The sequence below is a fragment of the Caloenas nicobarica genome, chromosome 1, assembly GCF_036013445.1.
Source record: "Caloenas nicobarica isolate bCalNic1 chromosome 1, bCalNic1.hap1, whole genome shotgun sequence".
Lineage (NCBI taxonomy): Eukaryota > Metazoa > Chordata > Aves > Columbiformes > Columbidae > Caloenas > Caloenas nicobarica.
The window spans coordinates 25,683,099-25,707,665 of record NC_088245.1 but is presented as its reverse complement, the minus strand read 5'-3'; the positions used below and the strand labels follow the sequence as shown (position 1 = coordinate 25,707,665).

The 24,567-nt window shown below is 39.3% G+C and overlaps 1 protein-coding gene across 3 annotated transcripts in view; it reads left to right on the top strand.

Moving 5' to 3' along the window:
* The window catches only part of CPED1 (cadherin like and PC-esterase domain containing 1), a 151,334-nt gene that overhangs the window by 49,759 nt on the left and 77,008 nt on the right, over nt 1-24,567 (top strand). For all 3 annotated transcript variants that reach the window (XM_065632070.1, XM_065632078.1, XM_065632061.1), the window contains 6 exons: nt 1,433-1,601; nt 14,379-14,521; nt 16,437-16,509; nt 18,117-18,284; nt 19,301-19,405; nt 20,285-20,454. In XM_065632070.1, coding sequence (XP_065488142.1) covers nt 1,433-1,601; nt 14,379-14,521; nt 16,437-16,509; nt 18,117-18,284; nt 19,301-19,405; nt 20,285-20,454 — 828 coding nt within the window. The remainder of the gene's footprint in view (nt 1-1,432; nt 1,602-14,378; nt 14,522-16,436; nt 16,510-18,116; nt 18,285-19,300; nt 19,406-20,284; nt 20,455-24,567) is intronic.

Genomic DNA, 24,567 nt, shown 5'->3' with positions numbered 1-24,567 from the left:
GGAGTCAGGGACGCAGAATGTAGCAAGAGTGCAGCAGGTGGAGCACTTGGATGTCTTGCATCTCTTATACTTGCACAATGTTTATTTCTGTCCTAGCCAAGCTTCGACGTTTTTGTGTGTGAACAGCTAAGTCTTTATGTCAAGGGCATTGAAACATCTAGACAGATAAATACAGACCCAGAGACACCCCTGAATGTTTAGGTCTTGTAGCAGCTGCTCCCATCCCTGCCTTGTCCCTACTACAGGCACACATATGTAGTCCTTTACACAAAGACCCTCCCTTATGTGAAAAACTAAGAAATATGTGAGAACTGGCCCTCCAAGTGCTGTTTCCTATGTTACATTATCTCACAGATGTTATGCTCTGAGGCCCTACCATTCTGCAGAGGGGAGAAAAAGGTCTCTTTAAGATAGATATTCTTAGACTCTCTTAACAGGAAGCAAAACTGAGGTCTGTAAAGGCCACATATTGCCAAAGATTACACAGAAATGGGAGGACACGCCTGTGTCTTTTTACCAGTAATCTGTCTTAGAGACCCATAGTTTGTATAGTCATCTTCTCATTGCATCTACTAGGAGGCAGGTTGAAACCCAGAGATTTTAACAGGCAGAATAGTAATCACATTTATGAATATGCCCAAGTATAGCTCAGATTTCCCCAAGTAATAAGCTTGTATATAGCAGATTTTTTTTTCCTGTCCTGTTTCAATGGCTGATCCTTTTTGTGTGGACTATGGGAGCTGTAGGCCAGTATCTAGAGAGCCATGCCGCTTCCTAGACAAAGGTACCTTGCATAATTATTTTATGTTTAGTTGATTTGGTCTGGGTTATTTATAGGTGTCATAGTCACTCATAATATTTGGAGTCATAGTTCATGGCTTTCATTAGAGAAAGGATGAAGTGCCACATGATTTTGTTCCTGTATTACATTGAAGGAAGTGCTAACAATAGTGCAGTCTTTCCATAGTTTGTTTTTTGTTGGTTTTGTTGGGGTTTGTTTTGTTTTGGGTTTTTTTTTCTGAATTCACTACAAATCAGTGTTAAATTTGGGCGCTTCAGCTATGCACCACTGTTACTTAAACTGCTTGGATTTCTTTAATGTTTTTGTCTTTACTCTGAATGTCTTGGGTTTGCAACAATTACAACATGTCCACAATGCATTTACCCATATGTACTCTCAAATGTAACTCCCTCCTAACAGTTACATTCTATATATGGAAATTCAAATTTTAAAATACTGAAAGCAATAAAAAGACTTGATATACAGCTTTGTTCCAGCCTACTTGGTTTCATCTACTGTGTTGCTTAACTCGAGGGGAAAAAAAGCCAATTTCCTGTTTCCACTATTACTATTTCATTATTTTTTTTATAGCTTAATTTCCTCATTTGCAGAAGCACTTCATTAATGCTATATATTCTTATTACTTTCCAGAAGTCAGGTATCAGTTTCACCAGAACACCAGGACATCCTTAAAGCTCAAGACTTTTCTGTCATCATCAAAGCATATGTGCTCGTGACATCCTTAACACCTCTGCGGGCATTCATTCATTCAACCGCCACTGTCTGGCATCCGCCCAAGAAGAAGCACTTTTCTGTAAAGGTAAAACATTTCATTTCCTAATTTTTCCATCTTTCAGGCAAAGTACAGAGAAAGAAAAAACAGATAATAGCTCTCTTCTCTTTCACCTCCTCTTTACTTGCAGTCTCCAGATGACATGTGAATATCCTCCTAAAGCACAGCTTTCATTTCTCAGCATGAGTGGGATTTGATTCATGAAAGAGGGAAGAGTTGCCATGTGTGGTGGGGTTATGAAGGGCCCTGGGATTTGTTGCTTCAGAGCCCATTTTTGTTGGTGACATTTGACAGCAGTTGCAAGTTTTTCTCTGAAGCACAGCAGTGGGAATGCTGTCATGCAGAAATGTCTTTTGCCCGGATATTGACAGTGCCATAAAAAAGGAAAGTAAATATTTAAAATGTTTTGTTTAGATTTCTTTTTTAGGCACAGTAAAACAGAATGGAGGAGGGCCAGGGCACTTCTAAATAAGGGGAAGGAAACATATCATGAAGAGGATGAGACTCTCATAGTCTCTAGGTTTTATGAAGAAGGATGTTTCACATGTACCTTTATGGGATTAACTCTGAACATCTCCAGGTGCCTAGAGACACCCCACTCTCTCCATGTCTAGTTTGCTCAACAGTCCTATGGATTTCCAAACACGCCTTCGCATTCCTTTGTTATTTCAGCAAGTAACTGTGCTTACAACATGGCAGCTCTTTGTGAAGGAGCTACAGTTCCGTGGCTGTTCCTTTCCTTTTGAAGGAATAAGGTTGCAAAGTAGCAGTGATTTCTTGAGGTCACACAGATCAGCTCCTGCACAGCCATCTGAGGATGGTGCACTTTGCCCATGTAGCCCTCTTGAGGTAGGAGCAGGTCTCGGCTTTGGATCAGTCTGAGTGTCGTGATGCCACTGTCAGGACTCTGGATGATGCCAGCCATTTGGCATGTTCTACAATTTTAGCTCTCTCAAAGTTAAGTGCCTAGTCTAAGCTCATTATCTAATTCTAGTTATTGGAGAAACAGACACCTCTACAGAACAAATCATCCCACCCAATTTAGACACTGACTTTGGAATGAGATGAGTTTCCTGCTAAAAGTATCTGCTTCCTTCCATGGGCTATGACATTCTTAGAGAACATACCAAATTCTAGATCGCCAGAATTAGCTGAGTTGAACCTATTTCTCTTTCTTTCCCCTCTCAGAAGCTATGGGAGCCCACAGAGATACATAATTTTGCCATCTATTTTCCTCTGTTTACATTTAGGAAGACTAATGGCCACCCACTTTCAAACTCTGGGGTTCAGTTTTGTTTTATGTTTATTAAAATAGCACGATGTCCAGCAGCATCAGTATTGCAGCTGAAGTACAGACTACTTTAAAGGCTAGTAGTTATAAGTAATCGTGATATGGCTCTGTAAAATAATTTCCACTGAGGAAAACCTGCTGAATGGGGTGCCCGCCACCATTTACAGAGTACTTTGGCAGCTGAAGAAGCACTAAAAATGATAGATAGAAGCAGCAACACTTCTACAGTAGTTCCACTCTGGTTACTGCTGTTGTGGTGTTCTATCTTCCACAGCTTTAGGCAGACTTGTCAAAATGGCAAGAAATAAACAAAAAAAAGGCACCACAGAAAGTACATTTGTAGTGATGTAAAGACTGAAATGCAAGTTAACAAAATGATGGGAAGCAGGTTGTATAAGACTGTCTCTCAGCATAAACAGTGTGCCCTATAAAGAACCTGGAAGGAATCAGGGAGTCTCCAGGAGAAGTGAGACACTGGGAATCCATGGAGTGACCAGAGGACTAGTGGGAGAACTATAGAGAGGCTTCTGTGCTTGGTGCAGAGGCATCAGACAGGGTATCATCAGTCAGAAAACAATACTTGGGAGAAGGTTTTAATTCAGTTGTTGACATCCTTTAGGATGAGATTGCATCAAGTTTCTCATAAACATCATGGAGCTGTCACTTGTTGCCAGTGGGATGTGCAGTGCCAGTAGAGTGATTTCCTCTCCCTATGTAGCCAGTGGAGCTATGGATATCTGTATCAGCCAAGGCACCTGGTCCAGAAAACTCCTAAGCCTCCAGTTTCTGCCCACTCTGTTGTGTAGGAAGGAAAATCTTTTGTTATGTTGTGAAGTTCCAACCTGTCAATAGTCAATAATGACAGAAAGGGCCTCTAAGACCTGTTATTCTGCTGATTGACAGAATACCTATCAGTGTCACTGGGGACTGAACATGCCTATAGAGGACACTTTGGTCTGGAAAAATTTGCTAGTGTTTGATGTGTTTTTCCCCAAGAACAGTTGACTGTTTTGTTTTGTTTTGTTGTGGTTTTTTTGTTTGTTTGTTTGTTTTTTAGGAACAGATGAGAATAATTTTAATCTGCCGCATTGCTATCATAGATGTGCTGCTTTCAGTAATGTTGCACAATAATTTAGAGACCCTCTCAGTGTATATAGGTCTCTGGTCAGCAAATTTTCTCATGCCAGTATAATTAAACTATTACTGATGAGAAATTGATCTACAATTGTGCTTAACTTGGTTACAGCACTACTATCACAATCTCAGTATGTTAAGTTTAAAATCTGATCCTCTATGTACAACAACTCTTTATGGTTTATATGAAGGAGAGATTTTTAAGAGGACTGGAAATGGGGTATCAGAAGATATCAAATGATTAAGAGAAACTGTGTAAAGAAAACCCAGAAATTTAATAAATTAAATAATACTGCATTCCTTACTGCTTCTTTGATAGTAAACGTTTACAAATTATTTTTACAACTCAGATATACTTATAGTAATTATAGTGGCAAGGCTTCAGAATGACTCCTTGAATAAGCATTGACCAAATGGCAGTTCAGGAAGAGTTCAAGTGTGTTTTGCTCACCAGCTGCCAGGTCTTCTCTGGATTATGCACATTTTAGTATCTCAGTCCAGAAAGCAAAGGAAGCTAAATCCTGTGCTGGCATGAGATTTTTGTGTGTACTCAAAGAGTGGCAAAAGTGTTTCTTTACATTTGGGGTCTGGTTGGGAAGATGCAAGAAAAGCAGGGGAAAGAGTGGCTTTCTGCCACACAAATGTTTTGATACGAGACTTGCGTAATAGCCCTATTTCCTTGAGGAAATTTGGAAACCCCTTATTTAGACCATCTGTGCTTTGAAAAATTAATAATAAAATAGAAGCTTTCTATTTTGCATATGGTACCGATTAAGGGATGGATCTCTGTCAATGTATGCAATAATTACCTTTGTGTTAATCAAGATTATGCACGTGTATCGAGCAGAAGGCTGATCTCCGAATAATTTTCTGTTTTATTGAAGCTGGTGTGAGAAACAGTCACTTATGATTGATTATCTCAAGATTTAACACACTGTGAAGTGCTTCCTTTGCCCTGCCATTAACCTTTTCCAGCCTGGTCCCAGTTCTTAATGTAGGGATGCATTTTCATAGAATTCAGTGGTGCCAAGTCCTTCCGTGCTGTCGGCAGCTTTGCACTTTCCCCGCTCTGGCTCACTGTCCCTTCACTCATCCAAAATAAACAGTCAGGTGTCTCCTGGATTGGAATTCCTGGACTGGTGTACTTGCCTCACCTTTGATACTCTCAGCTGAAACTATGCCTTTAAGTGATTTTCCTGTTGTGCAGTGAAGTAAACATAATTTATTAAAGCACTTCGCTGATAAGCTCTGTGTAGTCTAAGTCACTATATCACTGAATTTTTCTCTCTGTGTGTTATGCAGTTGAAAACTTGACTAAGGAGAAATATTTTTTTATACTTAACATACATGCAAATAAAACTGGACCCTCACCTCCCCGGGAAATACATCTTTTAGTATGACGTGGAGGTCTGGCTAAGAGCCGAACGCTGTGAAAATAAGGTTGCCGTATTGCCCTCAAGTGGCCAGTTCTGATATTACTTGAAGTACAATCCAGAGACAATGTGAAATGGAATGCAAACATGCACGCCAATAAAGAGCAAAATACTTAGAAACAGCAGAAACGCCCAGGATCTTTTCCCCTTTGTTTTATTTTTGAATTACATATTCTTGCCTTCTTACTTAGAAGGAGAAAATGCAAATAAAGTTACCATCAACTCTTAATCAATTAGATTGCAGGGTTATTTGGGAATAAAATTACGTTTGTCCATCAGGTTCTGTAAGAACTTAGCTTTTGCATTTCACTGTTCTTGCAAGTAGCCTGTGTAGAGAATCAAATGCTCTAATGCTTCCCTTCCTGGGAGACTGAGCATAACACAAATGCCATCTCTAGCATCTAGAGCCCTATCATTTCTCTTTTCATTGGTACAAGAATGAAAGTCTGTCTGGACTGAGGGAGACCAAAGACATGCTTGGTCTGACATTCTGTTTCAGGCAAGAAAGCATCACGAAACTGTGGAAGAGGACAAGCATAAAGTGGCACTCGTCCCTAGGTAGACTATAGTTATTTCTGGTAATTTGCAAGGTTAGAAACACAAAACTGGAAGTGGAATATATATCTTTATGGTTAATAAGCTCTAGTGGACTTTTATGCCATGCAATCCTCTGATAAATTTTTAAATCCATTAGTGCTTTTGGTCTTCCCAACCTCCATTAGTAATGAGATTCTACAGATTAATCATATGTTGCCTGAGGAAGAATATTTGTTTGCTTCAAGACTTCTATCTGATTACTCAATTTCATATCCCTAATTCTTGTCTTAAAAGAAAGAATGAGCAATTTTTCCTTTTTTACCTTCTCCAAGTCTGTGCCAATCTGTCATGCAGTGCACAGAGTTAAAATTCTTCCTGGAGTTCTTTTCTGCTCTCCTCAGTGCAAATATCCCAGTTCCTCTGGTAAGAGCTCTAGTCTGATGCTTCTTTGTAACAGGAGGATATATCATGAGTCTCTACGCTGTCATGCATGCCTATAACTCTCTGCTTTTCTCCTGGTCCACAGTTGCCCTTGCTCTGGCTCTTCAGTCCAGGCAGTTCTGTAAACTTGTCCTTCTGTGGCTCTCAGCTTGCCCAGACCTACCTCCTGTTGTCCTGATTCTTCTTCTCGTCTTTCTTTTTTGCTTTCCAGCTTCCATTAGTCAAGCTGATCCATGTTTCCTTCTCACAGGAAGCTGGTAAATGCTGTTACTAAATCACCTTTACTTTTCCACTCAGGAGTCGATGAACCATTCTTAGTTCAGTCTCAGTCAAAGGACCTCGTTCAATGGTTTCTGAAGCTGATGACTGTCTTTTTGTCCTCGGACTTAGTCTCAGGAGCAAGGATCCTTAGAGGAAAGTTTTCTCAGATGGTGTTTTCTCCTTTTTTCACTAGCAAAGGCTTAAATAAGGCATTCAGGAACAACCACAGGAGTGGAGATTTTCCACTTAAGCCTGAAATAAAACAAAGAGTATCCTCCACGTAAGTAAGTTATAACAATGGTAAGGGACAGGAGTATTTTTGTCCTGAGATATAAAAATCTTACGTAAAGAAAAAAATATACAATATGTACATATTTACAATATATACAAAATATATTTTTAAAAGTGAGAAATTTACTGCTTAAAATATCTGAATATCATGGCTTCCTCTTTCATCAAGTACCATGTTAGAGCTGCAAAGAAATGGCACAACATAACAGTAAATCGGGGATGGAATAAACAGACCTAACTAAGGCTAACGCTATAAACTTATGAGAAATTACTGCACTGCTTTCTTTGTGATGTGTTATGGAACCATTTTTTTTATTATGGGTACATTTTTCTCCCATTACACATCTTATAATTTTTTCTATATACTGTGATAGCCTGCACTAGCAGGCAATATAGGAAATAGCTTCATTGTAAAATATGCTCTTCTTGCTTTATGTGTAGAATCAGTCTGTATTCTTGCAGATATTTAGATACCTGCATATATATAGTCAAACAGATTCTTGTTTGTGTGTAAAAGAGCATTTTTTTAACTATGAATGACTATTTATACCCAAAAGTATTTGGACTTAGTGAAGAAATTTCACCAAATATAGATCCAGTAAGAATGAAAGTACAAAAATCAACTGAAAGGACAGAGCTTATACTGAAAAAGTTGTCAGAGACCGATTGAATTGATTCAAGTGAAAACATGTCAGCTATTTTCAAAGAGAGATGATTACCTTAAGTCTTTCAAGGACCTGCAGATCCAGCTGATCAGACAGACTGCAACAGCTCTGATGCATAGCAGAACTATCTGGACAGGACACCCTTCATTATTTCAAAAAAGGTCATTTCTTGAAACCAAAGGTCACATTTTGGTTCCTCAGAAGTAAACCTTGCTCTCAGATATGATCCTATTAACTTTGTCTATCACCTAGTTTTGAAGGCTACAACCAGGGACCAGCAAGGTCCTTTTTAAAATCTATTCATACAAATTCTTTAAAGCATAATGCACCAAATCCCAAAATGTAAACCTCAAAATTACACTGAATTACTCAGTAGCCCCAGTGGCCTTTCACCTTCTATCTCCTTGTCCATTGAGCAAGTTCAGAGCTCAGCTACACCTCTGAAGGTGTTGCAGAAAACACAGACAAGTTCACATTGTTTAAACAAAACCAGGATAGAAGTGGTTAACCGATTATATATAATTAACTGGCAACCAGTAATAATAATATACTCACAATCAATATCAGAAACAGAACAGGTAAACCATGATACTAGACACTTCAAAAATATTAATAAACATTACAGATTTCTGAAGGTCCTTTTGAACGAATCCCCTGAAGCTGCAGTCGCACCCACCCGCTCCCCCATGTTTACATAGCCCCCATCTCACAGGCAGCATGGCGTACTAACACAGCCCTGCTCTTCTGGGATGCTCACATCTGCTTGGAGAAGTGGGGGCTCCAGTTCTGTGTCTGCCCATTTCACATGTAGCCACACAGGACCCGTGCCCACCCCTGCACCCTGGTATTCCCTGCACTCCAGGCAGAAGCTGTGATGCCAGCGGGCTGACTTCTGGCAGTGCCTGACCAGGTTTCAACTGCTCCTGTTTTACTCCGAGGTCTCTCACTCTGCGGCAAATTTCCCTGCTGCTTTTACGTTGTTCCCAAAGCCAACTCCTTCCTTGTTCCAAAAGCCACTTCATAATTTCCTGGTTACTGTTTAACCTCGCTGATGGTCACCCTCTTCTTTATCATGAAAAGTTTTGGGGCAAACATCCTCCCAGATGGTTTTATATATTCCAGGCACACGGGTTTTGGGACTATGTGAGTATTCCTGTGGTATATCTCCTACCTGTCTTCAGTGTCTCATTTAGATTCTCTGTACAGTCACTGGAGAAAAAGAGCAGCTTTAGATTGCAATTAATGTCACTGTGTTGGGGCGTCTACCCTAGGATGGCATAAATCATTCTCTTGAAGCATCTGTGTTCTGCAATGAAGTATGGAAGGAACCTGGACATTTAGAGTCATGTAGACTTGTAGGGTGGGATTTGTCTATGGATTTTGACAGCTGAGTGAATTGTCTTTACTTGAACTGTGCCTCTGAAGGCCTATTACAATTAACAGAAAGCTGATCAATGCAGTCAGTGAAGGCAGGTGTTTCAAGGTTGCATTTGTTGCCATTCCTAAGGTTAGTTAAGGAAAATCTTTCTTGACTCATCACGAGGCAACACTGTGCAAGGACTGAGCTCAAAGGCAACCCTAGAAGGATTACTACAGTTTGTTTTTATTAGAGTAAAATTCATTTCAGTCTTCTGTAGAGTGTTGGCATACAATGTGCAGTGCACACAGTGTCTGGCTGTGTCTGCTGCTCAACGTGCTCTGAACAGGCCCCTTAAAACAAGGACTGGAGGTAGAAGGAGCAGGGAGCTGGCTGCCTAAATCAACTTATACCCTTTCACAGGAAAATTCTCAGGTGACGGTTGATCTGGCTGACCCAGTCTGCCCCAGCTTCTCTCCTAAGAAATTCATTTGCAGAAAAGTTGCCAGAGGAAAATACTCTCAGGGGAATCACTACACTCACCATAACATAACACCCTGTGGATGGCACACACTCTTCCATTCTCCTTCAATGTCCACGAGTCTGCATGGAGCCCGCAAATCAGAACTCCTTTGTCAATGAAATTGAATTTTTTCAGTGTATCAGGCCTTTAACTGGCGGTTCAATGTGTTTTTGAGGAGCCAAAGGGATCCATGTCACTGAAATCATAAAGCTTATTTTAATGACTGCAGATTTTTAAAAGTGGATGTCAAAGCAGGTAGAGGAAAAGCGTTGTAAAATTAATATTGAGTTAGCCAAATCTTTTTTTTTCCCCAGTGGCTTATCCTAAAGCAGAAGTAGTTACCAGTGAGTGAAAGGTCAATGAGTTAAAACTAATCTTAAGAATATTTCTGGTTTATTTTGCCTTTAGAGAAAATATATGCTTGATCCACATAATCTGTCTGCATTTACACACTTTCTGAAAGGCATTACATAAATATGTGGAACATACTTCCAACTGTATGCATCCAGCATGTGGATGAACGTCTTCAAGATCCTAAGAAGCCTTGCATTTCTGGATACAATGGTGTCATTGTAAAAAACATATGTGCATGTCTGCATTAAAGTTTTGCAGCCTACTAAAATTTAATCCCTATTCCTCTGCTTAAAAATTTGCCAGCCAGAGGTCAGCTTTCTCCCAGACTAAATTCCTGTGATTGCCACAATTTTTTCCCATTCTGTTCTCTATTTTACCATTTAATGCTGCTTTTAATCAGGCTCGATCAATAATGAGACTGAATCTTGCTGGACAGGTAGTTTATTTCCTCTGAAGGCAGGAGAATGAGCATCAGAAGTAACTTTCAACTCCATGACTTCAATATCTTGCAGTTGAACACAGATATTTATAGATCTTTATTGGGCATACTCAGACGAACCCTGAGGTTGCTGCAGGTTTTCACAGTTCCTCTCTCCTAATCCATATCCTATGTTTTTCCCTGTCAGTTGCTGAGAATCTCGTAGAATCCATAGGAGTTAAACCTATCCTGAACTGGTTCAAATGGGATTTTTTTGATGAATTGGAATTTTATCTGATGTATTAATATCTTGTCTCTATTGGTCCTGAACCAGACTGACTAAATGTTTATTTTCAGTCATTGGCTTAGAATACACCCCATCCTAAAACCTGATATCCCCTAATGAGAACCTGTTGAGCAACGTTTCTTGTCTAATCTATCTAAAGAGGTCTGTGACTAAAATGCAGTTCCTTGAAGCAGCCAGTTTTATTTTAATGCCTGTTATGCTGGAAACATTTAGCTGGTACAGCCGACAGCATGCTCTGAGTGCAAACAGGGCAAATCAGCCTGTTTTCTTCAGTTCATACTAGAAATACGTGCATTGTTTATCCTTCATGTTGAAGTGCTTAGGAATTGATTCACAGTGAGGAGCAAATGAGCTAATGGGGCTTTTTCTGTCCCTCTTGCCCTTCCTTCCAGTAATACCCATCTCTCTCAAATTCTGCAGCTCCTTCTGTTTGCTGTACAGCAAAATAACATAGCTTCTCACTTAGTGCCTCAATGCCCATTGCAGATTTAGGAAATTAGAGAAAAGGTGCAAACCAGCGTAGCAGCTACGTGAGTGATGTATGGGATTTGCAGAAATAGTTGTCAAAGACAGCTGAAAAACCCACCATGTAGTCCCACCTTGCTGAGATGAGTCTTCAGTTAATTTTTTTTATTTCACACAAACATTTTAATTAACTGGTTTTGACCTGAACAAGGAACTGAAATGCAACTATTTCCCTCAGAGATTATTCTAAATCAGAACTGATTTGAAAAATGTGGAGCTTCTTGGTTTTAGTCTTTGTACTATTGTGTGAGAGAAACACAGCTTTGGTGTTCTTAGACTTTGGGAAGCACAGGCGCCCTCTCGGCCTGTTGTGGCAATGAAATGGAACATGATCTGAGGATTTGCGTACTCTCTTTCTAAATAGCAATTCCAGGGCTCTTTTACCCTAGAGACTCAGGGAATTGCAGTACACATGGAAAACTTTCTACAGCATAAAAATACAGTGTGATGTAATGCAAGATTTCAAGATGATGCAAACATCCAAAGGGCAGAGTTGAGGCTATATGTGCAACCTTTGCTTTTCAATTTCCTGGCAGTCAGAGGTTCAATTTTATACCTTCAGTCATATATACTGTTGTCATCTTTTTTCCTACTGTCATTTCAAATAACTTTATCAGAAACAGCAGAAAGAGTCCCAGACATCACAAACCTTCAGCCTAGATTTGTGCATGGGACACATTTCTTTTAGTCAGTAAAGCTAGGGAAGGAAATGACTTGTTAGAACAAAACCGGAGGTTACAAGAATGGAAGACAGGCAAACCAGCTTCCTGCCCACCAGTTATTTACCAGCGCAACAGAATGGAGTTACTGGAATTGAGCAAAAACCAAAGGAAGATCAGCATTAGCCGCATGCCTGAGTATTTCCCATGGCTGGCTGTAGGCAATGATACAGTATATTTTAAAGGAATGTGGAAAATGCTTGTTACATTTGACTGCAATATGCTGCCTGAAGAAACAGAAAGCCATTCATCCATGCCAATGCAGACCAGTGTGCTTGGAAGTGTTCGCACTCACAAAAGGAGGCTCTAGCACTGCCTAGAAAATTCTGTGGGCTAGAGCACACAGAAGCATATTTAAGGAGATCTGGTGTCAGCACAGTGAATGTGTCATAATACATCACCAGTAACTAGTGACGAACCCCAGGGGTCCCTACTGGGTCCATCCCTGTTCAAGATCTTCATTAAATGTCTGAGTGATGGGATAGAGTGTACCCTCTCATAATGCAAGACTGGGAGGACTGGCTGATACACCAGAGGGTTGTGCTGCCATCCAGAGGGACCTCAACAGGCTGGAGAAATGGGCTGACAGGAACCTCGTGCAGGTCAACAAAGGGAAATGCAAAGTCCTTCATCTGGGAAGCAACAACTCCATGTGCCAGTACCTCCTGGGCACTGACCAGGTGGGAAGCACCTTTGCAGAAAAGGACTTGGGGATCCTGATAGACAGCGAGTTGAACATGAGGCAGCAATGTGTCCTTGTGGCAAAGAAGGTAAATGATACACTGGGCTGCATGAGGAGGAGTGTTGTCAGCAGGTCGAGGGAGGTGATCCTTCTCTTCTACTCACCACTAGCAAGGCCATACCTGGAGTTCTGTGTCCAGTTCTGGGTTCCCCAGTACAAGAAACATGTGGAGATACTGGATAGAGTCCAGTGAAGGCCCACTAAAATGATTAAGGAATTGGAACATCACACATATGAGGAAAGGCTAAGAGCTGGGAACGTTTAGCCTGGAAAAGAGAAGGCTTAGGGGGATCTCATCAATGTGTACAAATATCCGAACAGAGGCTGTAAAGAAGACAGAGTGAGTCTCTTCAGTGTTGCCCAGTGTCAGGACAAGAGGCAAAGGGCACAAACTGAAAGAGAGGAGGTTATGTCTGAACATCAGGGAACAGCATTTTTTTGCTGTGACGGTGACTGAGCACTGGCACAGGTCTCCCAGAAAGGTTGTGGAGTCTCCATCCTTTGAGTCATTCAAGAACTGCCTGGACACAGTCTTGTGTAACTGACTCTAGGTAGCCCTTTTTGAGCAGGGCTTTGGACAAGATGACCTCCAGAGGTCCCTGCCAAACTAAACCATTCTGTGATTCCGTGATCGTGCTTTAGACTCAAAACATTACATTAAGCCTTGTTATGAACTTCTGCTAAATGCCAAGCTTTGTTAAGTCATCTGCAATGAACACTTGATCATGACTGTAGTCAAAGGCAGCTAGAGAGATGCAGCCACATCAGTCCCCAGTGGGGTTGTCTACAGAAGCGTGCATGCTTCGGTCATGTTACCCGAGCGGGTCTTGTAGGATAGGTGATAACAGAAAATATATAATTGCATTTCCAAGTCAATTTAGTAGAGAAATTCCTAGAATTAATCATAATTTTTTTCTTTTCTGAATCTCAATAGAAAACATGTTCTGTGTATACTCCAGTCCTTTATCTCTAGAGTACTTCTATACTGTATAAATGTATCTGGTAATATCGTTCTACTTAATTATCTAACGGTTTTACACAGTTCAGACATTAATTAGGTTCTGTGCAGTATGATAATGGAGTTCAAAGGCAGCCCCTTTCTTAGCACAAAGGACTCTAATTAAACAAAACCTGCCTGCCACCTTCACTGGGGCTCTGTGTTTTTCCAGTTCCATTTTGTTGAATATTAAGTGATGCAACAGGTGAATTCTGATGAGTGATGAAAGAAACCAACAGGACAGTGTCATGCAGGCCAGAGAATATGCCACTGGGAGGATTCATGTGACTAAAATTCTCAGGATATGCCAGAGTCCAGTCAAAACACAGGCTGTGGTGGCTGATCAATTTTTCAACATCTCTTTTCTATAGTCTATTTAAAGCTTGTTAACATGAGGTAAGGATTCATAGGCAAGGTCAAGTGGGATAGCCTTTGGCATAGTATGTTAGCAAGAGAAAAGCCTTTTACTTTGAGTGTGCTATTACCTACTGCTGAGGAAATGTGTGTTTGTGGTTCCTATTACCTAGAACCAGTTGACAACAAAAGCTTTTATCAAAGTAAGCTTAGACTGTGAGTAATATTTTATAAACCATTCATACAGAAATTGTTTCTGATATACTTATTTCTAAAAAGCAGTTCTTCTCTACTAGTATGCTGCATGGTTCTTTTCATGCATCTTTACTGTGCAAATTAATAAAAATTGAAGTTTATGTTCTAAGGCAATTTTTATTTCTACCAGACTTTTAATTTATGATCTTAAGCACTGATTTACCTTAAAAGTTCAAAACCATGTGTAATCTCTTCCACAGCTGCAAAGGTTTTTTGAGTTATTCTTCAAAAGTGGTTCTCCCCAACAAGCCTTCAACAGCATGAAGGAAGCCATAAGCAAACTTCTACTTATAACTGAGATCTTCAGTGAATCATCTGCCTTAGGACCAAATTCTTTCAATCAGTAAGTGACTTGCAGTGGCGTCAACATTTAATGCAGGGCAACAATAAACCATGGCAGATGCTCTCTGTTAACCCCCTACCCACCCCTCCAGACCTTCCCACCAAGGAAAAGCAATAGGAGGAAAAGAGAGGAGACTTGCAAGTTGGAAAAAAGTTAAAAATACTTTACCAATGCTACTAATAAAATAGAGAAAATAAGATAAAATATACAAAACCAATCTTGAATTTCCCAGCTCTGCACTGCTCCAGCGGCTGCAGGGAAGGCATCTGGAAGTCCTGGGCTGGACTCCACAACAAACCGGAACTGGATTCAGGGATGCAGGGTCTGGAACCAGGCCTCGGATTGCAGGGACAACAGGCAGGGTCCTCTTCACATGCCGGCCATGGTCAAAGAGAGTGAGACCCTCGTGATCTCCCTCTTTTATATGCTGTATGACGTGGATGGGGTGGAATACTTAGTTGGTCAATTTTAGTCACCTGTTCTGTTCACCCCTCCTTGCAAATACGCCCCTCTCACTTAATGGGATGCGCGATTTTATCAGCGACCTTGTATACCATTGCTCCTATCTGCAAAAACATGCAGCCAAACTCAGAAAAGTGCAGTTACTTAGAATAACTTAGCTAAAAGGAAAATTCACTAAAAGAGAAACTCTTCTTGTTTTTAACAAAACCAGGAAACAGTGGTCATTGCTGTGCCCTTGTCAAGATAGCTCCTCAGAACAGAACAAAAACTGTAGAGGATGCGTGACTCCTCAAATAACAAAATCCCCTCTATTTCATACTTACTTACAAAGTGAGCATGTGCTGCGCTTATGGAGTAAGACTCTTCAATGTCCAGTGTTTCTAGTTTGTGAAAAGGTTATGATGAATACTTATGACCAGATGCTGTGTCTCGATGAAGTGTTTCAGGCAGCACAGATGAACACAAATCACTCACAATTGGGCTAGTCTTAACACATAAAAAGCTTCAGTGAGCCCTCTATCATGTGTCAGTTTAATGTTAGAGTAGCCCAGACAGTTCAGAGGTGGCTGGGGGTGGCAATCTGAACAACAGACACTGTAGAATGCTTTATGAAAGGTACCCTATGAAATGCACCTAGGCAGCAACAGTCACGTTTCAGTGGGTGTTAAATCATTGTAATCACTCAGAGTGTTAGAGTTGTTACATATAAATCAACGTTTATTATGTAATATTTTTCTAATTTAAATTAATATGTGTTATATATATGTTATGTCACATCCCTGACATTTTTATGTTAAATAGTAAATAAGTTACTATTTATTACTTTTATATGTTTTATAAAGCTATTTGAGAACTCAGGTGTTTTAGCAGCAATAATATAAAGCTCATTATTTAACTAATGCAAGTTGGAAAGAAAGATTACATTGTGAGTGGAAAGGGTGGTGAGGAGGGGAGGAGTATAATAGGGATGGAGCTATTTTGACAGTGGTCCAAACAGTGACATTTTTTTACCAATGAGGTGGGTATTTCTTGTGTGTGTAACCTGAGACTTGCTCAGAGCTCCCAGCCCCCACCTTCAGAAATCCCTGTAGCTGCAGCACAACTCTTTGGGTTCAATGAACCTGGAGAGTTTCACCATCTATTGCCTTCCAAATGTCTTCATAGCTTTTGCAGGACCTCATTCTCAACAAAAAGCATTTCCTCCTCCAGTGTAGTTCATCTCCCTCACTGGTTTACTGTTAAACTATATAAATACACTTTAATACATCACTATTTTAATCAGCTCGCAATGTGACTCCATCTATGTTTAAGGATCCTGATTCTTCTTAGAAATTGTTTTTAGTCTGTATCGCATGCTTTCTCTGGACCTTTGTGTGTGTTCTGTCATTGTAGCACACATTTCACAACAATACCTAACCTCACTGAATCAGATTCCTGTTATATTGTATTTCAGATGCAGCCAATGTTTTCAAATGCTAACCTTTGACGTTGGATTTGGCACCTCCATATACCCGGTAGTTCTTAAGGTGAGAAAATTACACAAATTATTGCTTGACCCAAAAAAACTTACAGGAAAAACACAGCAGGGAAGCCTCTTGGATGGTGGCTCTCAAAGCTCTGAAGAATGTCCAAGTAAATTAGTATTTATTTTGCCTAAAAGTGGAGAGTTGCTGTGGGACAAACCAGTTTTTAAGGCTCAGAGTTCCTCTGAAGTTCACCACACTGTTTAAGTGTGCAAACCTTTCAGTTTTATCATTATGGGATTATCACTCCAACTGAATACCAGCAAAACAAAATCCAGAGGAAGCATTGCATGTAAGCAGAGTTAGGTATGAACTGTGCCAGCACAAAGAGGAAGAGAAGAAGTTAAAATACCACAACGGGTTTTTAATACAAATTTAAGCTCCCCATGAATTGTATTGTACTACTTCAGTTCATGACCTGCTTTGATCTCCACTGTGCTGCCTTCTTCCTGGATGGTCCTCAAAGCCCTCAAAACTGGAGAGAAACAACCTGTGGCATAAACTCCCTATGCCAGTTTTGTACCACTCCTGCCTCAGAACAGCCTGGTCAGAGACAAAAATTTTACTGCTTACCAGCTGCTTCTCTTTACCCTTCTATATACATACAAATATGTATATATCTAGGTATATGTATTTTTTGTCCATATTTATGGAACACAAAAGGAAACAAAAATAGTAAATATATCCTGGGAAGTTACAGGAGAAAACTTTAAAAATTCAACCTCTGTTCAAACCTTTTAAAGTTTCTGGCAACACCAACGCAGTCGATCTCTCCATCCTTCACAAAACAAAGTTCTTATCAACACAAAAGAAAAATGGACATAAGAAAGCAAGTTTGCACAATTTTAAAAATCCATGAAGGCAGTATCCTTACTTAGTCTGGCAAGACTTGCTTAGCTAGTGTAAGAAATGTGATATGTCATTACAATTTAATGATTGTACACCAGGCTGTAAAAAAAATTATCCCAGGATTTGCTTAACTAAACATAAGGCATAATTTCTAGTTGCCTGTATAACAGTCTCAACTATCAGCTATAATCCATAAATGTACATTAATTAAGTAGTGTTTAATAGTTTCTTATGAAAATACAAATTACTCTAAAAAATAACAGTTGATACTTAATGTGACATTTGACTTTGAATAGTAGCCCTTGGAAACTGTATTATGCACACACCGACACCTTGAAGTGATATTCATGTTTATGCTAAAGTACTAATTTATTCATATTTTGTAAACATGAGTTTATTCACTGTGTTTATATATTGTAAAACTTATACCTTCATCTTTAGTAACTCCTAAATACCTAAGAGAGTTGTCTTAACACATAACGTGACATTTTATTTTTTAATCAAATTTCAAATCAAACACACACAAAAAAAGCTCTCACATGAGACTGCAATATTTTACTCTATCCACTGGAGGGCAGCAAACATTGTGATGCATATTTCCGACAGAAAATGTGGTACTGTATTTGCTGTTTCATAATACTGTCTGTTTTGTTAGTGTTATTATGACTTTTTTGTACAAATAGTTCCAGTTTGGTATACGTGGCTATGGGAAGGTTGGATTTGATATTCAGACTACAAATTCTTGCTTTGTTTTCCAACAGGTGCATGGAAACTTTGACTTTCAAGATGAGGATGAATCAAATATTCAGGACCAAACTTTTAAAGAGTTTATTTTTGAAGATACTTTTAAATTTCTATTATCTAATGAATCCTCAACATCCACTTTCATAGAAACTTTACAAAAAATACACGGATCAACTGTGAGCAAGGTTGTTCATTCCACTTTTTCTCATTAATTATTTGAAAATATTTCATTCTGAATTGTATGCCCTTATGAAATTGTTGGTACCAATTTATAGAATGAAGTATATATTGGATCAAAACTGTGTGTTACTGAATTTTGGGGAAGTAATGAGTAAAACCGTGATTATATTGAATAACAGAATTTTCTTTAACAAAAATTCCACTCTCAAATTACATAATTTCCCAAAGTACAGTACTTTAAAGATAAAATTAAAACATTAACAAAGTAATTTTCCCACCACTTTTTAAAATGGTCTTTTTTAATATACTGGTTTGGGTGTTTTCATAAGCCTAGAATTAAGTCAAACAAATAGCTTCACGAGCGTCAGAATTAAATTTTGTTTCCTACAACTTCGTGTCTTATTCTGAATGCAAGATCCAATTACAATTTTTTTACATTTATAGAGTCTGTATTAATCTTGCATCACTAGTGAAATCTGTTTCTGACAAGCTGGACTCTCCTTCAGCAGCATTTCTCTCAATCTGGACAATTTTAGGGGGCATTTCTGAGGAATCTCCCGCTTGCAAGAACTACAAGGACTAAATTATCCATGTGGCTTCTGCCTCTCAGGCAGGTGTGACTAAAAAAGAGTCGTGGGTTCTACATTTGTGACAGGATAAAGTAGGAAGCCACAGACATAGACAGAGGCAGACATACAATATGATTACCAAAGTCTGTCTCCGATAGGTGACCAGACCACATTTCAAACTATCCACTTATATGTCCATACTTTATGCAGTCTTTTCCCATGGTAGTTTCTATGGGTACTTTTCTACACAAAGCTAGTGCAGGCTACTTTATTCTAGACTGAGAAATGGGAAGAGCTATCAAGGAGCTGGCTTGACATGACTTTGGATGAGGTGAGGGCAAGTTGAGCGCTGTTGTAACTTGCTCCTTGGATCACCAGAGCAATGGGGGTATAGTGAAAACGCATTGCTTTCCATGGGATTTCACCAGAATGTGCTGCCCTTTCCTTCACAGGATGGAACGTACCACAGAGAAGATGAGCAATGTTTGTCTTTAGAAGAGATAAATTCAATGATTACTTTCATACAGGAGCTGAAGAGTCTTGGACAATTTGAGCTGGTAAAATAAACAGGGATTTGTTATATTGGATACATATTTTATGTAAACCTCTTAACATTTCGCTTTTGTCATCGTTCTTTGCTGTCTCTGGCATGTGCATTAGGCTGGATGGGCGGGGAAGCAGGGAGAAGTTAGGCTGATTTTATTTTGGAGGATTTTTGGAATTTAAATTAGAAGTGATAAAGAAATAAAACAGAGAATTTGAGTTGAGGATTCATTGAAAAGGATAGCTAAAGGAGAAACAGAGACCAGAAAATAGAATGAAAGGAAAAGGAGGAAAACTATGTAAATTACTAATGAGTTGGTAAGAAAACAGAATGATAATGAAGCAAAGCAAGTGTGAATTGAAGAACTGGGACAGCACAACACTGAGATCATGACCAGAGAATAGATATAGATGAAAAAGTTGCAAAAAAACAGGTGGAATATGTAATACGTCTTCTTCTTCACACTTCAAGTGATTCAATTTTTGAAGAAGAATAGAGACGGAGGAATAACAATCAGTGTCTGTTAATAGGCATGGCATTTAATGAGGGAAGTGATGACTATTAGAGAAACGAAAGATCTGCGTCTGGATCTGTTGTTCAGAAAGTCTGCACTATATCAGGATTTCTTCTTGACCTCCTGGATGAGTATCAGGGTTGGAAACTGATGAGGCTTTCTGAAGAGGGACTGAGTTAAATAGATCTGGAAGTTGAATCAGAGGCATGTCAGCCTAGTAATTGTGATTTGCAAGGCTGGGCATTTTCTATATATGTGGGAAAGAGCATTAATACAAATCCATCTGTATGCCACATACACTGTATTCTGATATTTTCTCACTTTTTTTGCATTTTACAAATATAACATGCAGTGTCTAATCAGTGTCTCTTTTCTCAGCTTTTCCCTTCTACTGCACCCAAGAGTCAAACTTTACTGCGTGACCTTTATCACATGGTTGACCCCATGAGGCGGCTTGGTTCAGTCCTGACTATGCACTGGTTGCTCTCCAGCTTACTTGAACAATTCCAGTTCATGACTAAAGAGGCACATACAAATCTTTCAGAATGGTAAGACAGCTATTATGTGATATCTTCAGGAGTAGTTTCTCAAATGATACTAACTGCAGTAGCTCCAGTGAGCACCATAGAACTTGATCCTTCAGTAGATGTAGGTGCATTTACAGCAGTTGTGACAAGGATCCATCATCCCATCATGGTGCACTGTCAGCTGTGCTGCCATCAGAGTTGCAGCTACATTTCTACATAGGGCAGTTTTACCCATTTGCTTCACTTTCTAATCCAGAGAATGCTGGGTTAAAAATTACTTAAACCTACAGTAAATTTTTTCCTAAGAGATATGAAGTGAATTAGGTAGGTTGTTTCTGAACAACTGTAAACTCAAAAATAGGAGTGCTTACCAGGGTTAAAGCCATATTTTAGTTTATTCACTAATTAGAAGCAAAACTAAAGAAAATACGAAAATTTTGAGTGAAGATTTTTCCAAAAGGGACTAATAATTTTGAGTGGCTCTAAATTTCCTGTCCAACAAGAGAGAAGTCAAAGAACACCATATGCTGAAATCCTCATTTTAACTGTTTTTGAAAAGCTGGAAAAATATCGTAATGGCAAGTTTGGATCCATTGAGCTTCTGGCAAGAAATTTTAAGTTTAATAAGCAGGGAGGAAGGTGGGAGGGAGGGAAAACAGAAGGAAGAAAGGGAGGAAAGTGTGTTCAATCTCTCCTGGCTAATCACATTTCATATACATTTATGCCATACTTCTTTACCGACTACAGGCATGTATTATTTGCAAACAAGGGCTTTGGAATGGAGGCACATTAGAAACTGTGTGTGTTCCATTCCACTGAGTCTCAAGTAAAATGTGCAAGTGGCATTATCTTGACCATGTTGCTTGGACAGTGCCATAGTGACTACATACTTACATCTGTAAGATTTCTTAAGTTTTAGTTTTGTTCCTCAAGGAATTTGCTGTGGCTTTCAACAAGTCAAGAGTCATCTGTATGTTTGTTTTCTTAGCTATAAAGTGGAGCTTATACTTAACCACAATGCTAGATAACTGTTTATTAATGTTTTTTAAATACACAGTTCCGTGAATGTGCTAAGTATTATTGTTGTTACTGCCAGCTACTCCATGAAAAGTAACTCAAAGATGCAGCTGCTTGCATTCATGTATAAGCCCTTGCCCTTTTGCCAAAATATTTAGGTTTGCATATCAAAGCATACCAACCTTTAGCAGCTTTCTGTTCTAATCTAAGCTGTGCCACTCACTCACTTTGAACAAGCCCCTTGGCCTCTTTTTTCTTCTTCAGGCCGAACATTATTGTATGTGTATAAATATGTAGAAGTATCATAACCTTTCTCCAGGGCATAGGCCAATCTCCTTTGCACTGTATGTTTCTGCAATGCTTAAGCTAATACTATTTTGTTCATTTACTGTATTAAAAAAACATGTTTTGGCATTGCTAAATCATAATCTTCCACTCCTATAGCTACATGCATATGATGGTGACGCATGTGTCAGATATGCATGTAATTACACTTAATTGCAAAGAAGAGCTTAGTAGAGCTTACTCCCCAGATAACTCAGGTATGCATTCTCTTTGAGCTTTGACTAATCTTTTTTGAGATTCTCAGTTTTGATGACTTTGTATATCAGAACACTTTTCCCGAGTTTCTTCAGTTAAGGCCAGGTTGTTCAGTTGATTTGTTTAACAGGTTTTATTTCTCTGACGTTGCAAAATTGGTATTTCCATTTACAAAATGCAGCGATTTGCATAGCTGACTGTCCAACTGGACCAGGATGGATACTTATGGGAAAAATAATGACTTCTGACTTAGATGTTGTTGTACAGTTATGCTGTTCACTGATCATGAATCCGTAGGATGGAGACAGGATGTAAAGACATTTCCTGGTATACTTTTCTTAAGCCATTTCATCTACATAACCAGTATTGAAATCTGCAATGGTATTAGTGAATTCTCTGAATTCCTTCCATAGAAGAAGCAAGAAGAATTCTAGATAGAAACTCATTTCAAACTATAATGAAATAGTTGCAGCCTAGGTGAGAATGACCATATCAGATGTATTAGTATAACATATGGCAAAGTTCTTTGGAAGTGATGGAGTGGTGCTACCTAACATGTGCACTGAAATCAATTTTCTTGTGCTGTTTGTGCACTATTTTTCAACTCTATGCAGTTTGAACTTGTGATATGACTAAGACGTACATCATTACTGCCTTTTAGAACAGGGGCTGTGAAGTATCATGGCAAGTATGACTGTGTCAGACAGCAGGGTATCATGAGAGAATCAGATTAGTAAGAAAAGCTAACCCTTCTGTATTTGCATAGGACAAAAGCCTAAATAGGCCAATAAAGTTGCAAATGCTTCAATGAAATCAACTCATATATTTGTGAAAGTGTTACTGGTTTCCCAAGTGTAAGCCCTTTGTTAGGTCAAAATAGAAGCAGCAACCCTCAAACTGAATTTGAACTGAAAATAATTTCTTGGAGTTTAACTTGGTCATGTTCATCACCTTGGCAGTTTGAGAAACAAACATGGTTTGAATTATGGGGTGGAAGAAGACAATGGCAAGAAAGTCTAGATAAGACCACTGATCTGCAATGGGAGGAATGAGAGATGGAGGGAGGGAGGGAGGCAGGGACGGAGGGAGGGAAAGAGACAGACAGTTGGGCTGAAGTGCCAGGAAACCAATCCCACTCTTGAGTCTTCGCTTTTGTATTTCTCTTTTGAAGATCAGCACAAGATACTTCATTCAGTGAACTAAATGCTCTCATGGAAACTGTGACTGAAGCCAAGCAAACACTCTACAATAGAGAGATCACACTGCCAGTTAATCAAACAGAAAAAAATTGCTAGTGATCATGTCTTACAGTATTACAACTGGTGGCTCCTCATTTTCAAGAGAGACCTATAAAACATAATCTAAAGAAATAGAATCCATAAATCTACTGAATGCTGAAATACGGTCTCAGTTTTCACTCTGTGATCATCCACAATTAACACCATCCACCGCTAACACATCCATGGCAGGTCCCAAAACTGACTAGTTTTTTTTCCTTTTTATATTTTAATCTTAGGAGAGATACTATCTATTTCTACACATCCTTCATTGCTTCTGTTTCTGATTGCTCAGACCATCAGAGCTACGTTGCTATTGCTGCTGTCAATCCTTGTTTGCTGAATCAGAGAGATTCCTAAAGAGCAGGTTCACTATCAATAGTTTGTGACATACATGGTGGGGATCTCTCAAAAGGTGCATTCACAAGCATGCACTCACCTCAGGTACCCGACGTACAGTCATTAGTTTCATTAGAGCTAATTGCAAAGTGTATAGGCAATGCCCTCACCTGTGCTTGATAGCTCCTACAATATAATGAGTAAAGTAAATAAGGGGCTGCTCATATAGACAAAGGTCCCTTCTTCAGCAACAGAGTGTGGAGGAAAGGACTCTGCAGAGCCCAGGACCTCAGCTGCTCCCTGCCTGAGGAAGAGCTTTGTGTCATTCCTCAGTCCTGCCTGCTGCACAGAGCTTGGACAACAGAATACGTAATGGTGCTGATGATTACAAAGCCTGGTCTTCAGCAGAGATAAACACAGTAATCTGAGTATTTCTGTAGTATCCTTTCTAAATATTACATTTTGATGCCCTGCTGTAATTAGATAGATTTATATGTCTCTTAATGTTCTCTGATGATAATTGCAATCTCTTTACAGAGTTGACACATGCAGGTCATGCAGTTCCTTTGGGAGCCATGGCCTTGCAGTGAAGGTGGCTGCCACACTCCTATGGTGTCCTCTGTCTAAACCAAAGTCCAGCATTTTATAGAGTTAAGACATCTTGTTTTTACCTTACAATAGGGTTTGGGACTGGCCAATGCAAAGAAGAGCAGAGAGAAAAAATGTATTTGACAGATGTTAACCATTACCTTCTTGGCAAGCAGAAAGGGGTGCAAAATTACTTTTAAGTGGGAAAACAAACTTTCTAATAGTTTGTTAAGTGCTTCCTTTGAAGGAGGTCACAAATGTGCATGAAACTAGGGCAGTGTCTAGATCCCTGCAAACTCAAACTACATGTTCATGCACATGCAGACACACACAGATCTACTGAGTGCTTCTTACCTTATTTCGGTGAGATAAT